Here is an 18,252-nt window from a genome sequence, read left to right as displayed (position 1 = left end):
TACACCCCTATGTGGTCTACGATAAGGAAGTACTTATAGTACTATCACGTGTAGTACAATAAAACATTTTTGGTTCATGGACGCGTATAACCATCCACTTATATGAAAAATATATAACTATACTAGAGTCAATTCAACCATAATGATTAGGTCTTCTACTATTACGGTACATTGGCATGATGAGAATCAGCCAGTCTATTCTGTGGATTTTCAACCGAATTATGAGGGTATAAAAAGATCATCTCGGTTAGTTACTGGTGGTGGGGATAATAATGTCAGAATATGGAAATTGGTCTATAATAGCGAAACAGGGGATAATACAGTAGAATATTTGACAACATTGAGAAAACATACTCAGGCGGTGAATGTTGTAAGGTTCGACCCAAGGGGAGAGATACTAGCTACGGCAGGAGACGATGGAACATTGATACTATGGACATTGTCAGATCATATAGTTAAGGAGTTTGGAGCTGAGGAGGATGACGACGTGCAAGAATCTTGGGTTGTTAAACATATATATAGGTCTTCTACATCAGAGATATACGACTTATCGTGGTCTCCTGATTCAAGGTTCATTGCGACTGGATCAATGGATAACATAACTAGAATCTATAACGTTTCAACAGGACAGCAAGTTGGACAGCTAGCAGAGCATAACCATTACGTGCAAGGTGTTGCATGGGACCCACGAAATGAATTTTTGGCTACACAATCGGCTGACAGGTCGGTGCATATATATTCGTTGAAAAAGAATGAAGAGAAGAATGACATTCAACTAGTGCCCACCACGTATTTCAAGATTACAAAGGCAGAATTGCCAAGCACCAAACTTTCCATATATGATGATGTGCAGAAAAAGTCTATAACGGAAATTGACAATATTGATGAGCTTGATAATGAGCCAAAAGAAAGTAAAACCGCGACACCTATGAGTCCACCTTCGATCCATAGTGTCCAAAACGTCAAATCTCCTGCAAAACAAGTCAAGAAAACATTATCCACCGATACGCTACCAGCAGTGAGACCGATATCGACTAACCCGAAGTCATCATTATCAATAGGAATGAGGAATACCTTATTATATCATTCGGAAACATTACAATCTTTTTTCAGACGATTAACATTTTCTCCAGATGGAAGTTTACTCTTGACACCTCTGGGTGTATTTAAGACAGAATCGAGTTCTAAGTCACCAAATAAAACAGAAAGCAGCGATGACATAACTAACACAGTGTATGTTTATATTAGGTCAGGATTAAATAAATCCCCTGTCTGTCACATACCGGGCTTAAAGAAGCCAGCAATTGCGATTTCCTTTTCACCAATTATATATAAGGTAAACGAAAAGACTGAAAAGGAACCAGTTTTCAAGTTACCTTACAAGATGATCTTTGCAGTAGCGACGCAAGATTCGGTAATAATATATGATACTGTGAAGCTTAAGCCATTAGGTTTCGTATCAAATTTACACTATTCAACAATTACAGACTTATGTTGGAACAAAGATGGGCAAAGCATTGTTGTTGGTTCTGCTGATGGATTTTGTTCGAATATAGCATTTGACAATGGAAGTTTTGGGGAAGTGCATGCTAATTCAAGTGATAATTGCAAGTTTTGGGAATCAAATTTAAACTCAAACATTGATGGAAATGCTATTGGTGAACAGAAGGAAACGGAAATGGTGATTAATGAAGAGAAACCAAAGGAGAAAGATTCCAATGATAGGAAGACCATAATAAATATGCTAAAAGAAAATGAAGTCAAGTCGCAAAAGTCAACTCAGGACAATGAATCAAAGACTGCTAACCAACAGTTCTCGATAGATCAATTTAGAGCGAAACCAATAGAGAAGCAAGACTCGGAACAATTAAAGAAGAAAAGGAAAATAGTCCCTACATTAATAACTAAATAGAACTATTTACCAATATATACATCATAACGCAACTTCATTTTGTAATTGAGAGGCCAATCTTTTTCTGGCTTGTAAAATCATTTCTTCTCTCTTTCTGTTCAATAATGATGTTCTCTCCTCTTTACTAGAACCCCATTTATTGTCATCGATGTTTTCTATTTCTTCACCTTCGTCGTCTCTAATTTTTGATTTCAAGCCATACTTGTCAATCAAATTTTCAGGCTCTTTTTTCGTTACTTGTGAATGTTCACTTATATCTGGCTGTAAATTCAGAGTAGAGGCAGATTCTCCTGGTGGGAATGGTAAACTGCCAGTTTCCATATACCTTTCCATAGTTAACTCGACCGAACCTGATCTTTCTAAGTCCATTCTAATTTGGCCTCTTGTTAATTGAGGAGCTATAGTTTGAACCACCTCAATCATATCATCAGAAACATCCCTTCTTGATCTTCTGTTAGTATTATTGGTAGAGTTGGAACTATTAGTAGATCTATTAGAATTATTAGCCGAATTATTTGCAAGAGCCTCGTTTAATTCATTAGGTAACTGAGGTGGGATTGGAGCAATTAACCATCTCAAAAAGATAAATGCAATACCTAGCACAGCAATAAATACAATAGTTGAATTATCCATTTTGCTTTAATAGAGGATAGAGGATCAACATAGAGTCTTGAACGCCGCTGTTCGTCTAATCTACTACAGTAAGACATATGTTACACAAAACAAAATTATCATTTACCACGTAGATAATGTAGAAAGATTAATGAATATATTCGACTATAATTTGATACTAATGGGAGCATAATGGAAGACATGATTCTCTAAAAACTTGGCCTAGTCCATTTAGAAGAATTTCTTAAAAGCAGCTTTTTTCGATTGTGTTGATTACTCAAATACAACAAATACAGATCTGACAAACTAAAGCTTGACTTATAAGCATTTATCTGGATCCTTCAAATCCCTTAAGATATCTCCTGACCCAGAATTCAACTTGTAGAATGAATGGTAATGAAGACGTAATGGCTACTTCTTGTTTATTTGAAAGATAGCTTAAAGTCCTTGTCCTCATTCCTCACGGTATATATGAAATTAGCAATGATCTCGTTTTCACGGCATGGTAAGGCCAAAAAGTGCTTTTTCAAGTTGTTCGAGAGTTCCGGCTTGCTTATTTTGTTCTTATTGTTTTTAGCTGTAAAAGTTTTCTTGCCTATCTCTGAACTTAATATGTGCCCGTTAATTGATAATGGTGGGGGAAAATTCAATCCATACTTTCTGTTATATTTCTCAAGAGTTTCTTCGCTAAACGAGTTGAAGTCTAACGGATGGGGTTTAGGTTTATCGTGCGGTCCATTTGAGTTTATATGCTTTAATAAGAATTCTTGTTGAGCAGCTTGAGCTGCAGCATTTCTGGCCTTATTTGAAGCTCTAGAATTACTGGGTTGTCTTGACTCGGATTCGGATGCTGATTCTTTATGACTTCTAAGTGCCATGGTTTGTTATCTCAATTTATAACACTAATGTGCTCCCAATAAACATATATAGAGATCAAGCATGGGTACTTCTCAATTCAAATGTCGCGTAAAATCCCGATTTCAGAAATGTCGTGCCCAAAAGGTGTTGCAGCCATTTATCTATAGTAAGACTAGGACAATACCTTTAACTACAAAATTACTTATGAAATACAAGGTACATTTAATCGGCATATGATTCATTTGATGTGAATATATTGCTATTAAAGAAGAAAGAAAACTCTCTGCTCTTGTTAAAGAACAAACATGCTGCTATGAGAATATTTAGCGTTTATACGCCAGTTTCAATGTCTTAGAAGTGAAAAAGGGCAATAATACAATGGAAGAGGAATATGCGGTTCATGCAATAAAATAGATCTAGCGGTATCTAACCATGACGATACTTTGTACGCTTTTCCCATGCATAGTTAATTGACTTGATAATTCCTGCACTAAATATGCCTTTAATTGTTTGTATGAAAGCCGGAAGTGCTACTGTGAATTTGATGCTGTTCACGAGATTTTTCCTCAAAAGGGGATCCATGGCAATGGCTCTTGTAAATGGACCGATTTCAGTGTTTATGCTTATATTCTGTCCATTGATGACGGATTCAGCCTTCAGATCTTGCGATAATTCTTTGGCAAATGTTGATTCATAATGCTTATATAACTTACGCCTGAATTGCAACGGCAAGCTTCCGATTATTCTGGCCGCTTTATCGGTATCTAGATTCTTTCTAAAATTTCTTTTCGAACTGTTGGGCTCGAGTTCAATAATAATATTATTTTCAATAAAGAAGTTTAATAATGGGTTGTAAAGCTTTTGGAAATTCTCAAATTGCTTTCCAACAATGTTTCTGGCCTTATTTGGGTTTTCACCACCTATTAACATCCGCGGATCTCCCATGTACGATATTTTTGCTATGGTTTCATATAATTCTATTTCGCTAAACTCTGTCGATTTAATCAAAAATAAACCTAACGAAACAGCGTTTTTTAAATTGTACTGATTAATGAATTTTATTGCTGGGTCGGCATCCTTCAAGTATTTCACTGGCTTCTGTAGTCTCCCTGCTATGTACAACGAAGACCATTCGCTTAAATCAATCAAACTCTTCTCAACCGATATTATCCCATATTTGATTATGTTATTCTTTTTGCTTTCTGTATTCATCAATATATACGGATTAAAGTAAACACCTGCGCCATATTCCTGGATTTTCAGTATAATCGCCGGCCCAAACATCCGTATGCCTGAATAGTGTCCCGCATACTGCTTCAAGTTCTGTTCGTGAAACTCAGCCGGACTATCCACCATATGGATCATATCAATTTGCGGTTTCTTTGACTTCTTATACCCCGATTGTTCAAACACCCCTGATCCATAGCCAATCGAGAACTTTATTGGACTTTTAAAATTACGTATTAATTGACTCAATTGTTCGTCATTGTTACTGCTAATGACTTGATTCGAACCATAATTCTCAGGAATAATGTGCCTCGCAAGACCTTTGTAGCCTTGATCAATTACCTCCTCATAAATTTTATCCGAGTATACGTTAGTGGAAGAAGTAGAGTATCTTGGTCTACCATTAATATATAAGTATCTTATTAATCGAATCTCATTCCGTATCATTTCTTGACACTTATCTGTTCGTTTACAATGTAATGCTTTTCAGGTGAAAAATTATTGGAAGCGTAATTTCTCATGTTAGGCCAGGGCTCCGGAACCGGGCGAGTTGAACAAAATTTATGGATGAATCATACTGATAAAGAAGACAATTAGCAAAAAGTTTGTTAGAAAACAGGTCAAAATTAACCAAAATGTCACAGTCACAATCTTATAGATCTACTCGTTCGTCAGGTACTCAATCTCTTTCTTTTGAAGATGTTGTTATGACTGGTTTAGCCAAGGATGGGGGATTATTCATTCCATCGGTTATTCCAAAATTACCATCAAACTTTGTCGACGAGTGGAAAGACTTGAGCTTCCAAGAGTTAGCTTTCAATATCATGAGATTATATGTTGCTGAAGCAGAAATTCCAAATGAAGATTTGAAAAGCTTAATTCACGCTTCGTATTCCACGTTCAGATCGGATGATGTTACTCCAATTAAGCCTATTGATGAGAAGAACGGTTTGTACTTGTTGGAATTGTTTCACGGGCCAACGTATGCTTTTAAAGATGTTGCCTTACAATTTGTGGGTAACTTATTCGAATACTTCTTGAAGAGACGTAATGCGAATGCTAAGAGCGTAGAAGATAGAGAAACTATTACTGTTGTGGGAGCAACTTCTGGTGATACTGGTTCGGCTGCAATCTACGGTTTAAGGGGTAAAAAAGATGTTTCTGTTTTCATCTTATATCCAACCGGTCGTATTTCTCCAATTCAAGAAGAACAAATGACCACAGTGGAAGATGCTAACGTACACACGTTATCAGTTAAGGGAACATTCGATGACTGTCAAGATATTGTGAAGCAAATTTTCGGAGACAAGGAATTCAACGACAAGTACCATGTTGGTGCTGTGAATTCGATTAACTGGGCTCGTATTTTGGCTCAAATGACTTACTATTTCTATTCATACTTTCAGTTAGTCAAACACTTAGGTGATGACTCTTCCAAGATAAGATTCGTCGTTCCATCCGGTAACTTTGGTGATATTTTGGCTGGTTACTACGCAAAGGAAATGGGCTTGCCTGCTGACAAATTAATCATTGCTACTAATGAAAATGATATCTTGGACAGATTCATGAAGTCTGGTCGTTATGAGAAATCTGGAGATCAATCCAAGCCAGCTGAAGTTAAGGCTACTTACTCTCCAGCTATGGATATTTTAATCTCTTCAAATTTTGAAAGATTGTTATGGTATTTGATTAGAGATAATTTGACCAGCAATGATGACAATAAAGCAGGTGAAATATTAAATGACTGGATGCAACAATTGAAGTCAACTGGTTCTGTCGTCGCCCCTGAATCTGTTGTTAAAGCTGCTAGAGTTAATTTCAGTTCAGAAAGAGTTAATGATGAAGAGACTGCGTCTACTATCAAGCAAATTTATCATAGCCATCCTGAAAAGTATGTCTTGGACCCACATACATCTGTTGGTGTCACTACTTCCTATAGATTTATCGAAAGGGATTCTGCTGATGGTGCATCCAACATAAAGTATATTTCGTTATCCACTGCTCACCCAGCAAAATTTGCTGAAGTCGTCAACGCATCTTTAACAGGTGTAGATGGCTATTCGTTCGAAAAGGACGTTTTGCCTGATGAATTGAAAGCTTTGTCCTCTAAGGAAAAGAGATTGAAATTAATTGATGAAGCCTCATTAGAAAAAATTAAAGCTACAATCATCGAGGAATTAGCTAAGGAACCAAAATAAGAATTATAATTTTGTCTTAAACAAACGTATTTCTATAAAATAATCTAATTTACATATAATTTAAAGCTTCCTTTTATATCTATTGTAGCTTTTGATCCTGGGTTTGTCGCAACTTGACATTTCCATCCTCAATTTGAACTTCATATCCCACTTGTCTTAACGCGTCATCGTCAATGGTTTGTTTCGCCTCTAAATCTGCTACAAATTGTTGGTTCTTCTCGTTATTCGCTAATAAGAACTTCACGCATACAATTGCTCTTTCTTTAATAAAAGGATCATTATCATCAATCATGCAATTCGATAAGACCAATTCCAATCCATGTAGTTCCCTCATTTTTTCTTGTATTTCGAATGAATCATGAACTAAAAATGCAATTACTTCAATGATTAAAGATTTAACTTGCGGAAACTCCTTTTTTCCTTCAAGATTCTCTATTTTCCCTTTATTCTTTAATGTCTTTCTCTCAACATTTTCATGTACTACCCTCAATAAGGATATTAATTCTTCAATAGCATTATAATGTTCTAAAAACTGCTTCGTGGCTTTAAATTTTCCTAGATCAGATAAGCAATCCAATAAAATGATTAGATTTAGATGAATGCTCTTTAATTCAATCGGATCATAAATCTGAGCTAACAAAACACTTTTAGATAATTCAGAAAATACCAAAAAGTTATCAAATATCCAAGCTAACATCGCTGTTAATTGATAGTTATCCCAATCTTCTTTTGATGTGACAATAATTTGGTTGATTTTCATTACTTTCAAAAACTCTTTACTCTTGCAATCTATTCCCTTCAACCATTTGCTATAAGTTTCATGTGCTATTATTTTTTGGAAAACTAATACCAATAAGGAAGAATATGGATCTAATTCTTCATTATGAATGTCCGCCTTATCCAATTCATTAATAATATATGTTAAAAGAGTATCATTATGTGTCAATACTTCGTATATATTATCTGAATTCTGCATGGTATTTTTAAGAAATGCTGCAAAAGGTATCTTCATTTGGTCATTATTTGCTATCCATTCCATTAGATTTTCATTCTTAAAGAATGTTTCAATGGTTTCCGCAACAATATCATCGTCTTGTGTGATACCCAGATTTGCAAGGCATTGAATATATACCACAAGTGTTTTCAGATAGAATTCATCATCATGCGGAACTCTAGAATCAAAACTCCTAAGATTAGAAAGAATCGTCTTGAACCCAATAAATTGCTTAGTGATAACCAAGTTTCTAGTTAAAAGTAACACCCCCCTCATAAGCCTAACATACAACGTGAATTTCAATTCCTCGTTTGGTACATTATCTTCAAAAGACTTATTCAAGATTTCTATCAATATATCTGGCAAATTATCATTGGAAAGAATCTTTGATCTATATTCTTGAGATTGGCTCGATAATGATACAATTTTTCCCAAAGCATCTAAACTTATTTGAAAATCTTCTATGTTCAGAGTTTCTTGTAACAAAACATTACGAATCCTACTGATAATATCTATAGAATTATTACAAAGGTCCGCTTCCATCTTCATAATGTACATATGTCCTACGATGACTATTTTTCAAAATCTAAAAATGATATGGTATATGTCACGTGATTGCAGTTTTTCACAGCCAAAGGCTTTCACCTTTCAGTAACACCTAGTTAGTTTAAAGATCACAGGCATGAGGATTCTTGATACAATATTTGGGGACTAAAGGACTTACATTATATCCCAAAGCTACCAAATATTCTCTGAAGTTAAAAAGGCGCTGCGTCAATGAATTTGTTCTTAATTTTTCTGTCCCTACAACTTTATTCCCACTCCACGTAAGCTCTGCAAGAGCAGCCGTCCTTGGCCATATTTTTTGGCTTAGGACTGTGCTATCAACCTGTTCAGACCATAGCGCTACTTCAACTCCTAAAATGTGATCTTTTTGTGCTTGACTCAAATTAGCAGCAAAATCATAGGAATAAATTCTCTGCCAGGTTTTGTAAGGATTACACCAAGAGCCACCATTTCCTCGATTAAATTCTTTATTTTTCTCTGAATCAATATACCTCAGATCATTGGTCACAAATCCCCCATATCCACAATCTAAGTACAAATGAGATGCAGTCGATATAATAATGTCATATCCAAGATCAGTCAACTCTTTGATACTACTTTCCCCAAACCTCCAACATTGCAATATCACATCCTTAGGTATTCTGATTGCACTGCTGGTACTTGTGACAATGTCTTCCCACATTGTTAAACGTCTTCCCTTGCGATTTCTAAAGATCGGTAAACTCTTGTCTAGCCAGTGCTGCATTAAATCCTTAACGGTCAACGAAGAATTTCTTTTGTACCAATCTTGAACATAATTCGAATAATCATAACAGACTTTGTTAACTTCATCAGCTCCAATATGAAAGACATGATCATTAAACAAAGAGCTTATTTCATCATAAACCTTTTTGACAACGGTGTACGTATGGTCATTCGCAATGTCTAGTTGTCCTGCTGGTGGCTCTACAGCAATGTTATGTGTCCATGGTATAGCTCCACAGGAAATGATCTCACTATCAATCTGTCTCCATCCAGCTCTCGCATGGCCCGGCATGTCTATTTCTGGTATGATTCTGACACCCCGTTCAGATGCGTACTGTACTATGTGTCTTATTTCCTCGGGGGTGTATATTTCCTCTTTCGAATATGCATCCACTGTCATTTCTGGATAGCTGGAAATATACAAGGGCCATGATTGGGAATCTTCTAGATGCCAATGCAAAGAATTCATTTTACTTAAAGACATTATGTCAATTTGTGCTAAAATAGACTCCACAGTTAAAAAGTTTCTCCCAGTATCAATCATCAACCCTCTATGCTGATATATTGGAGCATCCCATATCTCAAGTGATCCTTCTATGTAAAAAATTTCCTCATCATCGTCAAATACAACCAATTGTTGCAATGTGCTAAATGCGTGCAACGCTCCCCATACTGTCTCTGATACTATTCTTATTGCTTGCAGTTGACGATCTATTCTCAACTCATAAGTTTCATTTGTACCTAATTGTAGTGGTGAATTATAATCATTAATTATCACGTTTAGTTGATTTACCGTAGATACGTTTGCTTTATCCATGACGGTCTGAACTGTTTGCTTATACCTAGAATATTCTACTTCAGTTGCTGCTGGGGTCCACTTCAAATCCTTTATAGTGTTGAGCGTCCTATGAAATGCTCCCTTGATAATGGCACTTTCTCCGTTAATATTCAATTGCATATTTTCATCGAATTTTATGGTTAAATCATCTTTCCATAAAATATTTCTAGGTGCCGGTAAGGGATTAACCTTCATACCCAAAACAACATATGTTGAGATGAGAATTATAATCATTAATGTTGTCATCATGTTTAATATATTGGTGTATTTTGACTTTATATATCCTAAATTTATTAATCAATAGCACTAAATGGATTATGAACCTACGATAAAGACTGAAATGTATCTAAGTTTTTCGCAATTGGTGTGCAACAAAAATCTATAGAACACACTACAGAGAAAAGAAGATGCAAAAAAAAGCTTAACTAGACTAAATATATATTCTCTTTGTTTCTTAAATCAGAACGTTTTTGCGACAAGTGTTTTGATGATGAAGAAATAATAAGTAGGATTTTTAAATTTTAACTATTTTCCTAAAAATTCAGTAATTAGCACAATTTTTGAAAAAATCAAGAACCTTTTATTTTTAACTATAAAACGATAACATATAAGGAAGTGAATTTGGCGACAATTTTATAGCCTCTTTGGTAATAATAGCCATTCACTGTTAATTATATATTTATCTTCAAATATTTTGACAGTTGCGAGCATTTTGCGATAAACAAATTCTGTTGATATCAGATTCAATTGCAACACTATTCGATATTTCAGTAATCTGCAAAACACTACAACAACATAGAACCTAAGTTCTAGTATTGGCCTGCAAATAATGTTCATATTTTGATATAAACATGACATCAATAAGTGATTTGCCGAACGATATTCTAAGCGATATAGCATCACATCTCCATCAATTTGATTTAATTAATTTGGGTCAGACATGTGAAGCACTAAATTTCGTATGTCGCCAGCAGCTCTACACAAATATATACATTACAGAAAAGGATTTTCCAGTTATAGAATGCATTAGCGAAGAACCAGACGTATCAAATTCATTTCATAATTGGTCCGTTCTAAACTACACTAATCAATCAGTGCCACGGTTAAAGCTATTTGAAAGGTCTATGAAGGACAATCCAAAGTTAACTCTTCTATTAAAGAGAATAATCACAGATAGCCTAAAATTTGCATTATTCAAGTTAAAGTTTTGGAGTAAAAATTTCTTACAAGGGAGTAATCTAAGTGAAATATACATCGGAAACATACCCTTGGTTCATTTCCAACTTTTTTTTGATGATCTATTCGCTGTTTATCTGTCGCAGGATATTATATCGAACCTCACAATCTTACAACTACGCCATTTGCAAGATTTGAATGATATAATAAAATGTATTGATATCGAAACAACTCATGTCACGGCTATATCGTTTATTTTAGCGGAAATCAAAAGTCTTGATTTGGCTGTAGATGATAAGGAAAAAGTATTGAGGTTGTTCCAGAGACTAAGTAAGTTGCATATTTCTTCAGTGCATAACTTAGGGATGAATTTTTTACAACGGATTAAAGCGGATCTTGGTGATGATATATTCCAGGTTAACGAACTCCTAATTAGCCATCTACATGGTCAACTGAGCAGTAGAAGCCGGTTTGATTTCAGTCGTGAGTACGATCCTACGAGAGAGAGAAAATTAGACTTTGGTCTCATTAGAGGTCTATTCAAATTAGAATACTTGCAAAACTTTGAACTAAAAATTGGGTGCAATCATATATCGTGTCCTATCCCGAGGCAGAATATATCTTTCGACGAGTCCACCAACACCGGGTGTGATTGTCTCGTGAGTTTTTTCGGTGTATTTCATAACTCTTTAAGGGTCATGACACGATTGTCTAGATTGTCCATCTCCAAAATCGGACAATCGATAGTGATCAATCCATGCAGCTACTATATTTTTAAACTCCAACTCGTGCGTCTATTTCTGACACCCTTGAATACCCTCAGGACGTTGGTGCTAGATACGGATGCAGAATTGCATCCGTATCTGGATTTTAACTATATCGAAGGCCCCATATTTAATAATATGGTATCAACGTTCATAAACCAAAATGACATCCTAGCAAACTTGATCCGCGGTATTCAGAATATATCCCTACCCGACTATTTCCTGTCAGTTCACATATGGGACAGGGCCCAAAAAGACAATGCTTCTTGTAGATGCACTGACTGTACCACGGCTGAGGCCTCCATGAACAACTTCATAACCACCAACAAGAAAATTCACTCATACGTCGATCCGACTTCCATCAAGTCATCGGAGGAGTTCTACTTCGATTTGGTGTACACAGTCCTATCCCAATCTACCCACCACCCCCATCTTGACTCAATTCCGCGCTACTTAGTCATGTCGCATATTACTCGTCCGCCTATGCGCCTACATGACTACTTCAAGCACAACTTGAGACCGCCCACCGTACCTCCCTGTACCTGTACGGGCCAGGAATACCTCCTTTACAAATCCTACTTGGTCCATCAGCTACAAGCGAGCCTATCATGTAGATTCCCCGGCTCAACCCTAACGCTAAATGGCTTGAGTATAGTTGCTCTTGCACCAAAGGTAACTTGAATCATCTTTGTTTTGTGGCTCGAGCAACTACTTTCTACAATAATAGCATCTGTATCTTAAAGTGACCTGTATTGTCCCGTTCTATTTTATTGTTCGAGGCATATCATCGAATTACAACGGCAGGGCTCGATACAATAGAAATCGATTCCATTTTAGGGGTATCCATCTTTGCGGTTCCATATTACCGGAATTTTTGTTTAGCCGCAATTTTAAAAACGCTCTGACGACTGATCTTCTTATCTACCGAGTTGTTTAAAGTTACTTCTATATATGCTTTATTCCTTAGAATATAGGCATTTTATTTGTTAATACTCTATATTAAAGCTATTATAAGTTGTTGTTGATTTTTGTATTTAACCGATTTTTGGAAAGAAAATAGGAGGTATTCTATTTAAAGGAATAGGAATTACGGAAAATAGAATTAATGGTCTAAAGTATGCTTAGAAGAATCCCTAGCAATACAAGTTTACAGATGCACTCGGAGGTCAGGTACCACAAGGAGCTAATGATATCAAATGAAGATTCACACGAATCAAACTACACATATATGGAATCGGATATTAGAAGGTCGAGTGATTCCGGGTTTGACGACGAAGTGTCTAGTGTGTCGTTGAGCGACTTATCATTAGAAGAGAACCGTCGAGGAAGAAGACAAGAGTCGTCGACACCACCTACACCCAGTTGTATTGCATATTCAAGTCTCAACTCGGTATGCAACACTGCTCCTATTGAGTATTCTCCTATAAGCCACGACGAGATCATGGCAACTCCACCAGCACCATTTGTTGAATCCCGTCAAGACGAGTATTTACAGTTCATAGAACCTTCGCCTGTTCTCCCACCAAATTACAACCTTTTACCGCCAGGGGGATGTCCCAAGTTCCCCATCTTATCACCGATAGACGCAGTGGAAGATGATATTTTACCACCTTATACTCCCAGTGTATACAAAATAGGAGTGGTATGTCGAAAGGTAGAGTGGTTGTCACCATATGAACCAAGTCCTGTAAGATCGTGGAAACATGTTATCATAGAATTAAACTCAACACAACTAAATTTTTATGCAATCCCGGGTCCTATGGAAAATCATGTATTATCTTTCAGACCTTCAGAAACACCAAGAGAAAGAATATTCAATGACACCGAAGAAGAGGAAATAAAGTGTGTTAACTCAAGTTTAACATCGAGTGCAGATTTACAATTTTTCAAATATACCCAGAGGTTAGGTTTGATAAGTTCACAAGATGACGAATCTTCAAATAATAGCAGTTCGGCTGGTTTTTCTAATTTTTCTGGTAAATATAAATCAAAGAACAAGAGATTACTCAGATCTTATTCTTTACAACATGCGAGATTTGGATTGGCAACTGACTACAAGAAGAAACCTAATGTGTTAAGGGTTAGGATCGAAAGTGAACAGATTTTGCTTAACTTTTCGACGACACAAGATCTCATTGATTGGCATGCAGCATTTTGCAGCGGTAGAGATGTTTCTATAGATATTCTGCAAAGAGAATTACCAAGGGAGAGGACGCTTCCTAGAAGAAGAAGAGGAAGAAATAGGAGCAGAAGAAACTCTCAAAATAATTCGCTTGCATCAAGAAATGAATCGTTTATGAATCAAGTTAGTGGTTCTAATAGCGAATCAAGTAAATTGAAGGATAGGGTTTTAAAACTCAAATCTAAATTTCTGTCACGTACAAAGAGTGTTGATTTATCAAAAGATAAAAATTCACTTGCGTCAATATCCAGTGCCAGTTTGCAAAGGACAAGGTCACCTTCGCTTCCAACATTTAATATTTCAAATTTCGCTGCTGATGAAGATGATTGTGACGATGACGATAGTGAGAACCTTTATAGGCTAAATGAGTACCGTGGAGAACAAAATAACAGGGACCGTGTTACTACAATAAGAGATGATGATTATGAAGATGATATACAGAACTTGAGCGATCTACATGCATCTGATGACGAAGACGATGAAGAGTTTGATTGCAATATAGAAGACTTCAATGATAATAATGATAATAATGATAATAATGAGAATAATAATGATGATGGCAATGAAGACAATGAAGATATACAGGGTAGCAGAATACGTCTGCCTTCAATGGCAAGACGTTTTACATTGCCAAGTTCTGTCTCATCATCAAGTAATAACTACAAATGGTACCCAACATCGGATAGGCCCCAAAGTCAAAGGAAATATTATCGAAACTGCCTCAGGTGTATTAAGCCATTAACCGCAGAGGATACTTGGGTAAATAGATCTGTGGTCAAACCTACTACATTATCTCCAATCAGTTTTTCGTACTTACGGAATATGAAATATGCAAATTCTAGCTCAAGTAGTTCCTCGAGTCTTGCTAGTTTGGGATCTCAAGTCTTATCATCATCATACACCAATACTCAAAGTCACAGGAAAAGAAGTCTTTCTTTCAAAGACAGTACTTTCACATTACCTGATATTGCATTGACAAGACTACCAAGTCACTTCCTTAAAGAATATTTGGTTGGCTCACATGGATTAATTCCAAAGGAAGTTTAGTAGGTCAGGCGATTTCAGTTATTTCTTTCAATTATTTATTACACTTTTGCAAAAGTTTATTTTCGATTTTTCTCATATTTAGCTATTTTTACATTATTAAAGAAGGTAGGTTTACAATTGGGTTAATTATTTCGTTTGCATTATATGAAAATGTACTATTAGGAATGTACAATAACAAGATTTCGTAATGTATATGTAATATTAAGAGGCGTAAAAGTAAATATTCGATGCAAGGTATTCTATAATTATGAATCATTAATTTTTATTAAAATTGACATCTCTAGTTTTGAATTTATCCTTCAATTTTGATTCTATAGCTCTCTGCTCAAATGCCTTAATCATTATTTTAGTTACTTGATCTGAAAACATTGAACTAACTGCATTATATAAGGGATTTTTAAAACTGTACTTCAAGTTCAATTCCACTTCACAGCTGGGCTCTCTTATATGAGAACTTTTAATTTCTTTGAAACTCCATTCAGTGTTTAGACTATTAAACAACAGTATGGTCAATGACTTGACTGTTACTTTCTCATTAAGCACACAGTTTATTTTACTAGTAAACTCTTCATCAAACTGTTGCCAGCCAACCCTTAAAACCCCCTCGAGTGGTAAATCTGATTTATCTTTCTTGGTAATTAGAGACTTTTCAACAAATGGAACGAATTCATGATATTTAGAAACATCTGAAACCACATTAAACATTTGTTCTGGAGTTACATTAACCCTCTTGCTCACTTTATAAGTTTGTAAGCTAGATTCTGAAGAAAAAGATGGTAAAGTGAAGAATGTTCGATTCAGGAAAGACAAGCATGGGGCCTGTAGTCTACTGCTAACTCTCCCAAATCTTATAAGTCTCGTATATGATGGTAGTATCATACTGGACTAATGCTTAGCCATGTGAAGGTTTAACCGTTAATATTTGATTTGATCAGATATTGCGCATGCTGAAGTAGAAGAGGCCTATCACAGGCGTACGAAATCTGCCTTGACAAACCGACGTGTGTAACTTTCACTTATAATACGCTACGAGATGACCACTAGTCTTAATTCGATGTCATATGGTTACTACAAGTATTTACGACGTAATAGAATATACATTTGAATAATTCATTAACTAGACCTAATGTGAAAAAGGGAAACCATTAAAATAAAACTTTGTAACCAAGAAATATGTAATCTTTTAGCATTTATGGCAAATGAATTTATTCAGCACGAGTGTAGATAGCTTGTTTAGAGTGTTTGACGACTGGAGTGATGATACCATCTCTTTCTAATTGTCTTAAAGCAACTCTAGCAACAGAACCACCAATCTTTAATCTATCAACTAAAACAGAGACAGAAACGTATTTGTAAGTTGGAACATCCTTAATAATTCTGTCGTATTTGTCTTGGTCTAAGATAACGACGTGTTGAGCCTTATCCTTAACCTTACCCTTATTCCACTTCTTTTTACCTTTCTTACCACCAGCTAAAGCGGCAGCAGCTTTAGCAGCTTTAGTTTGTTGAATCTTTGGAGCCATTCTAGATATATTGTTAGTATGCTTGTCTTTATTCCCACCGGTATCTGTCTACTACTAGTAATCCCAACTTCATATCCACCATCTTGAGCTAATGTTCCATTCCCATCCTTCTCTTCACCGCCACTCTTCTCCTTCTTGTATTTCCACTCTCTGTTCCACTTCCATTCCTAAAAAATCAATCTATAATTTTTTAGGTCCTGCTCAATCAAATTTTTCACTTAATTAGTACCCACTTTTTCGTCCCCTCTACTTGCTTCTGTGCATCTGTTGTTCCGATTGGTATTCTAGTAGTATTCCCGACACTTTTATGCTTTCTAGTCGTGATCTATAACTTACTTGATTGACGATTCTTACTATACTAAAAACGTATAAAAAATCCCTAAGTAAATTTTTTTCATCTAGTTATTTAGTGGAATGGTATTCTGGCAATTGGGAGAAAAAATGCGTCATGTGACATTCGATTTTTCGACGATTTTGTGTAATATCATTTTTACTTTGATTCTAGTCAGGTGATATTTGTGACTGTTATTTGAAATATCACGTGTAATATCGTGGTCTAGGCCTTTTGCCCTCGTGATGGATGGAAATTGATTTTCACACGCCTGGGTGTAGATATGGTAATTGTACCTATAGTCTCATAGCAGAGTAGCGAAGGATAGGTATCCAGGTATTCAAGTATACAAGCTCTAGATGTCGAAGAGAGGAGCAAGTGAACAGATTACTAGAGAGAATCATTTAGACCATGAGTCAGATGATGAACAGAAGTCAGTGAAGCTGGCATCTGCTAGTGTGTTGGCGAAGAGAAAAATTCTTAAACCCAGAGGAAGAACGCCAGGGTCGTCGGTAGGGAGCTCTGCATCGCCGGCACCGTCTTTTGGGTCGAGCACGGTGGGAAGCGGTGGGTTGTTTGGAAGCGTGAAGGCGCAGGATGGATTGAAGAGCACCGAGCCAGTGAAGCCATTCACTTTTGCCAGTGGTAATGCATCGGAGAAATCAGACGACAAGAACGAGAAAATCAAGGCGTTGAACACGCAGTTTGTCGAGACGTTGAATAAGAGCCATAAGGAGGGACGTGTGGCGAACTTCACGGAGGCTGCGAAGAAATACATTGAGTACTACAGCAAAATAGAACGCGGAGATATCAAAATACCAGACAGCGAATCAAGTAAACCAGCATTTGAAGCAAAGACGTCCGTGCCATTGTTTGGAAATATCACCAAGGCAGGAGATCAATCTGCCTCTTCTGTAAAACCAAAGCCAGCGGTTGAGACGAAACCAGATTCTGATTCGAGCTCTGACTCCGAGGAAGAAATCAAAGTAGAGGGTCCAAAATTCACTCTAAGCGCAAAGCCTACAGCTAAGAATTCACCATTTAGCTTTGGTCCCAAACCTGCAAAAAGGGTTGATTCTGATTCTGATTCTGATTCTGAAATTGAAATCAAGGGACCTACATTCAACTTTAACAAACCTATAAAAGACAATGTATTCAAATTAGATGGTGCCAAATCTGCATCAACCAATGAGTCTAATAACAACGCATCTTCTCAGAAGAACGACTCTAAACCAGCATTTTCCTTTGGTTCTTCTACTGCTGGAAAGAACGACGAACC

At 36.3% G+C, this 18,252-nt stretch overlaps 12 protein-coding genes across 12 annotated transcripts; 5 read left to right on the top strand and 7 right to left on the bottom strand.

Moving 5' to 3' along the window:
- Window positions 1–142: 142 nt before the first annotated feature.
- On the top strand, window positions 143–1,912 carry CAC2 (Cac2p; the record flags this gene model as incomplete). The annotated part of the gene is made up of 1 exon (XM_015609050.1): window positions 143–1,912. The coding sequence occupies one exon, from the start codon at window positions 143–145 to the stop codon at window positions 1,910–1,912; it is 1,770 nt and encodes a 589-aa protein (XP_015470052.1).
- Window positions 1,913–1,933: 21 nt separating this feature from the next.
- AC631_00219 (uncharacterized protein) lies at window positions 1,934–2,545 on the bottom strand (the record flags this gene model as incomplete). The annotated part of the gene is made up of 1 exon (XM_015609049.1): window positions 1,934–2,545. One exon carries the CDS (start codon window positions 2,543–2,545, stop codon window positions 1,934–1,936), a length of 612 nt encoding a protein of 203 aa, XP_015470051.1.
- Window positions 2,546–2,946: 401 nt separating this feature from the next.
- AC631_00218 (uncharacterized protein) lies at window positions 2,947–3,402 on the bottom strand (the record flags this gene model as incomplete). Its single annotated transcript, XM_015609048.1, has 1 exon — window positions 2,947–3,402. The coding sequence occupies one exon, from the start codon at window positions 3,400–3,402 to the stop codon at window positions 2,947–2,949; it is 456 nt and encodes a 151-aa protein (XP_015470050.1).
- Window positions 3,403–3,808: 406 nt separating this feature from the next.
- PTH1 (putative phosphatidate cytidylyltransferase) lies at window positions 3,809–5,056 on the bottom strand (the record flags this gene model as incomplete). Its single annotated transcript, XM_015609047.1, has 1 exon — window positions 3,809–5,056. One exon carries the CDS (start codon window positions 5,054–5,056, stop codon window positions 3,809–3,811), a length of 1,248 nt encoding a protein of 415 aa, XP_015470049.1.
- A 188-nt stretch (window positions 5,057–5,244) lies between these two features.
- THR4 (threonine synthase) lies at window positions 5,245–6,807 on the top strand (the record flags this gene model as incomplete). Its single annotated transcript, XM_015609046.1, has 1 exon — window positions 5,245–6,807. One exon carries the CDS (start codon window positions 5,245–5,247, stop codon window positions 6,805–6,807), a length of 1,563 nt encoding a protein of 520 aa, XP_015470048.1.
- A 79-nt stretch (window positions 6,808–6,886) lies between these two features.
- AC631_00215 (uncharacterized protein) lies at window positions 6,887–8,344 on the bottom strand (the record flags this gene model as incomplete). The annotated part of the gene is made up of 1 exon (XM_015609045.1): window positions 6,887–8,344. One exon carries the CDS (start codon window positions 8,342–8,344, stop codon window positions 6,887–6,889), a length of 1,458 nt encoding a protein of 485 aa, XP_015470047.1.
- A 124-nt stretch (window positions 8,345–8,468) lies between these two features.
- On the bottom strand, window positions 8,469–10,196 carry HEX1 (Hex1p; the record flags this gene model as incomplete). The annotated part of the gene is made up of 1 exon (XM_015609044.1): window positions 8,469–10,196. The coding sequence occupies one exon, from the start codon at window positions 10,194–10,196 to the stop codon at window positions 8,469–8,471; it is 1,728 nt and encodes a 575-aa protein (XP_015470046.1).
- Window positions 10,197–12,028: 1,832 nt separating this feature from the next.
- On the top strand, window positions 12,029–12,571 carry AC631_00213 (uncharacterized protein; the record flags this gene model as incomplete). The annotated part of the gene is made up of 1 exon (XM_015609043.1): window positions 12,029–12,571. The coding sequence occupies one exon, from the start codon at window positions 12,029–12,031 to the stop codon at window positions 12,569–12,571; it is 543 nt and encodes a 180-aa protein (XP_015470045.1).
- A 436-nt stretch (window positions 12,572–13,007) lies between these two features.
- On the top strand, window positions 13,008–15,119 carry AC631_00212 (uncharacterized protein; the record flags this gene model as incomplete). The annotated part of the gene is made up of 1 exon (XM_015609042.1): window positions 13,008–15,119. One exon carries the CDS (start codon window positions 13,008–13,010, stop codon window positions 15,117–15,119), a length of 2,112 nt encoding a protein of 703 aa, XP_015470044.1.
- A 255-nt stretch (window positions 15,120–15,374) lies between these two features.
- Window positions 15,375–15,824, bottom strand: AC631_00211 (ubiquinone-binding protein; the record flags this gene model as incomplete). The annotated part of the gene is made up of 1 exon (XM_015609041.1): window positions 15,375–15,824. The coding sequence occupies one exon, from the start codon at window positions 15,822–15,824 to the stop codon at window positions 15,375–15,377; it is 450 nt and encodes a 149-aa protein (XP_015470043.1).
- Window positions 15,825–16,324: 500 nt separating this feature from the next.
- Window positions 16,325–16,642, bottom strand: RPS25B (40S ribosomal protein eS25; the record flags this gene model as incomplete). The annotated part of the gene is made up of 1 exon (XM_015609040.1): window positions 16,325–16,642. The coding sequence occupies one exon, from the start codon at window positions 16,640–16,642 to the stop codon at window positions 16,325–16,327; it is 318 nt and encodes a 105-aa protein (XP_015470042.1).
- A 690-nt stretch (window positions 16,643–17,332) lies between these two features.
- On the top strand, window positions 17,333–18,221 carry AC631_00209 (nucleoporin; the record flags this gene model as incomplete). Its single annotated transcript, XM_015609039.1, has 1 exon — window positions 17,333–18,221. A coding segment is annotated over one exon (889 nt), but the record flags the coding sequence as incomplete, so codon positions are not given.
- Between the last annotated feature and the right edge of the window lie 31 nt (window positions 18,222–18,252).

This window comes from Debaryomyces fabryi, assembly GCF_001447935.2.
Source record: "Debaryomyces fabryi strain CBS 789 chromosome Unknown contig00003, whole genome shotgun sequence".
In the NCBI taxonomy this organism is placed as follows: domain Eukaryota; kingdom Fungi; phylum Ascomycota; class Pichiomycetes; order Serinales; family Debaryomycetaceae; genus Debaryomyces; species Debaryomyces fabryi.
The sequence above is the reverse complement of the archived record's forward strand: the minus strand, read 5'-3'. Positions and strand labels throughout refer to the sequence as shown.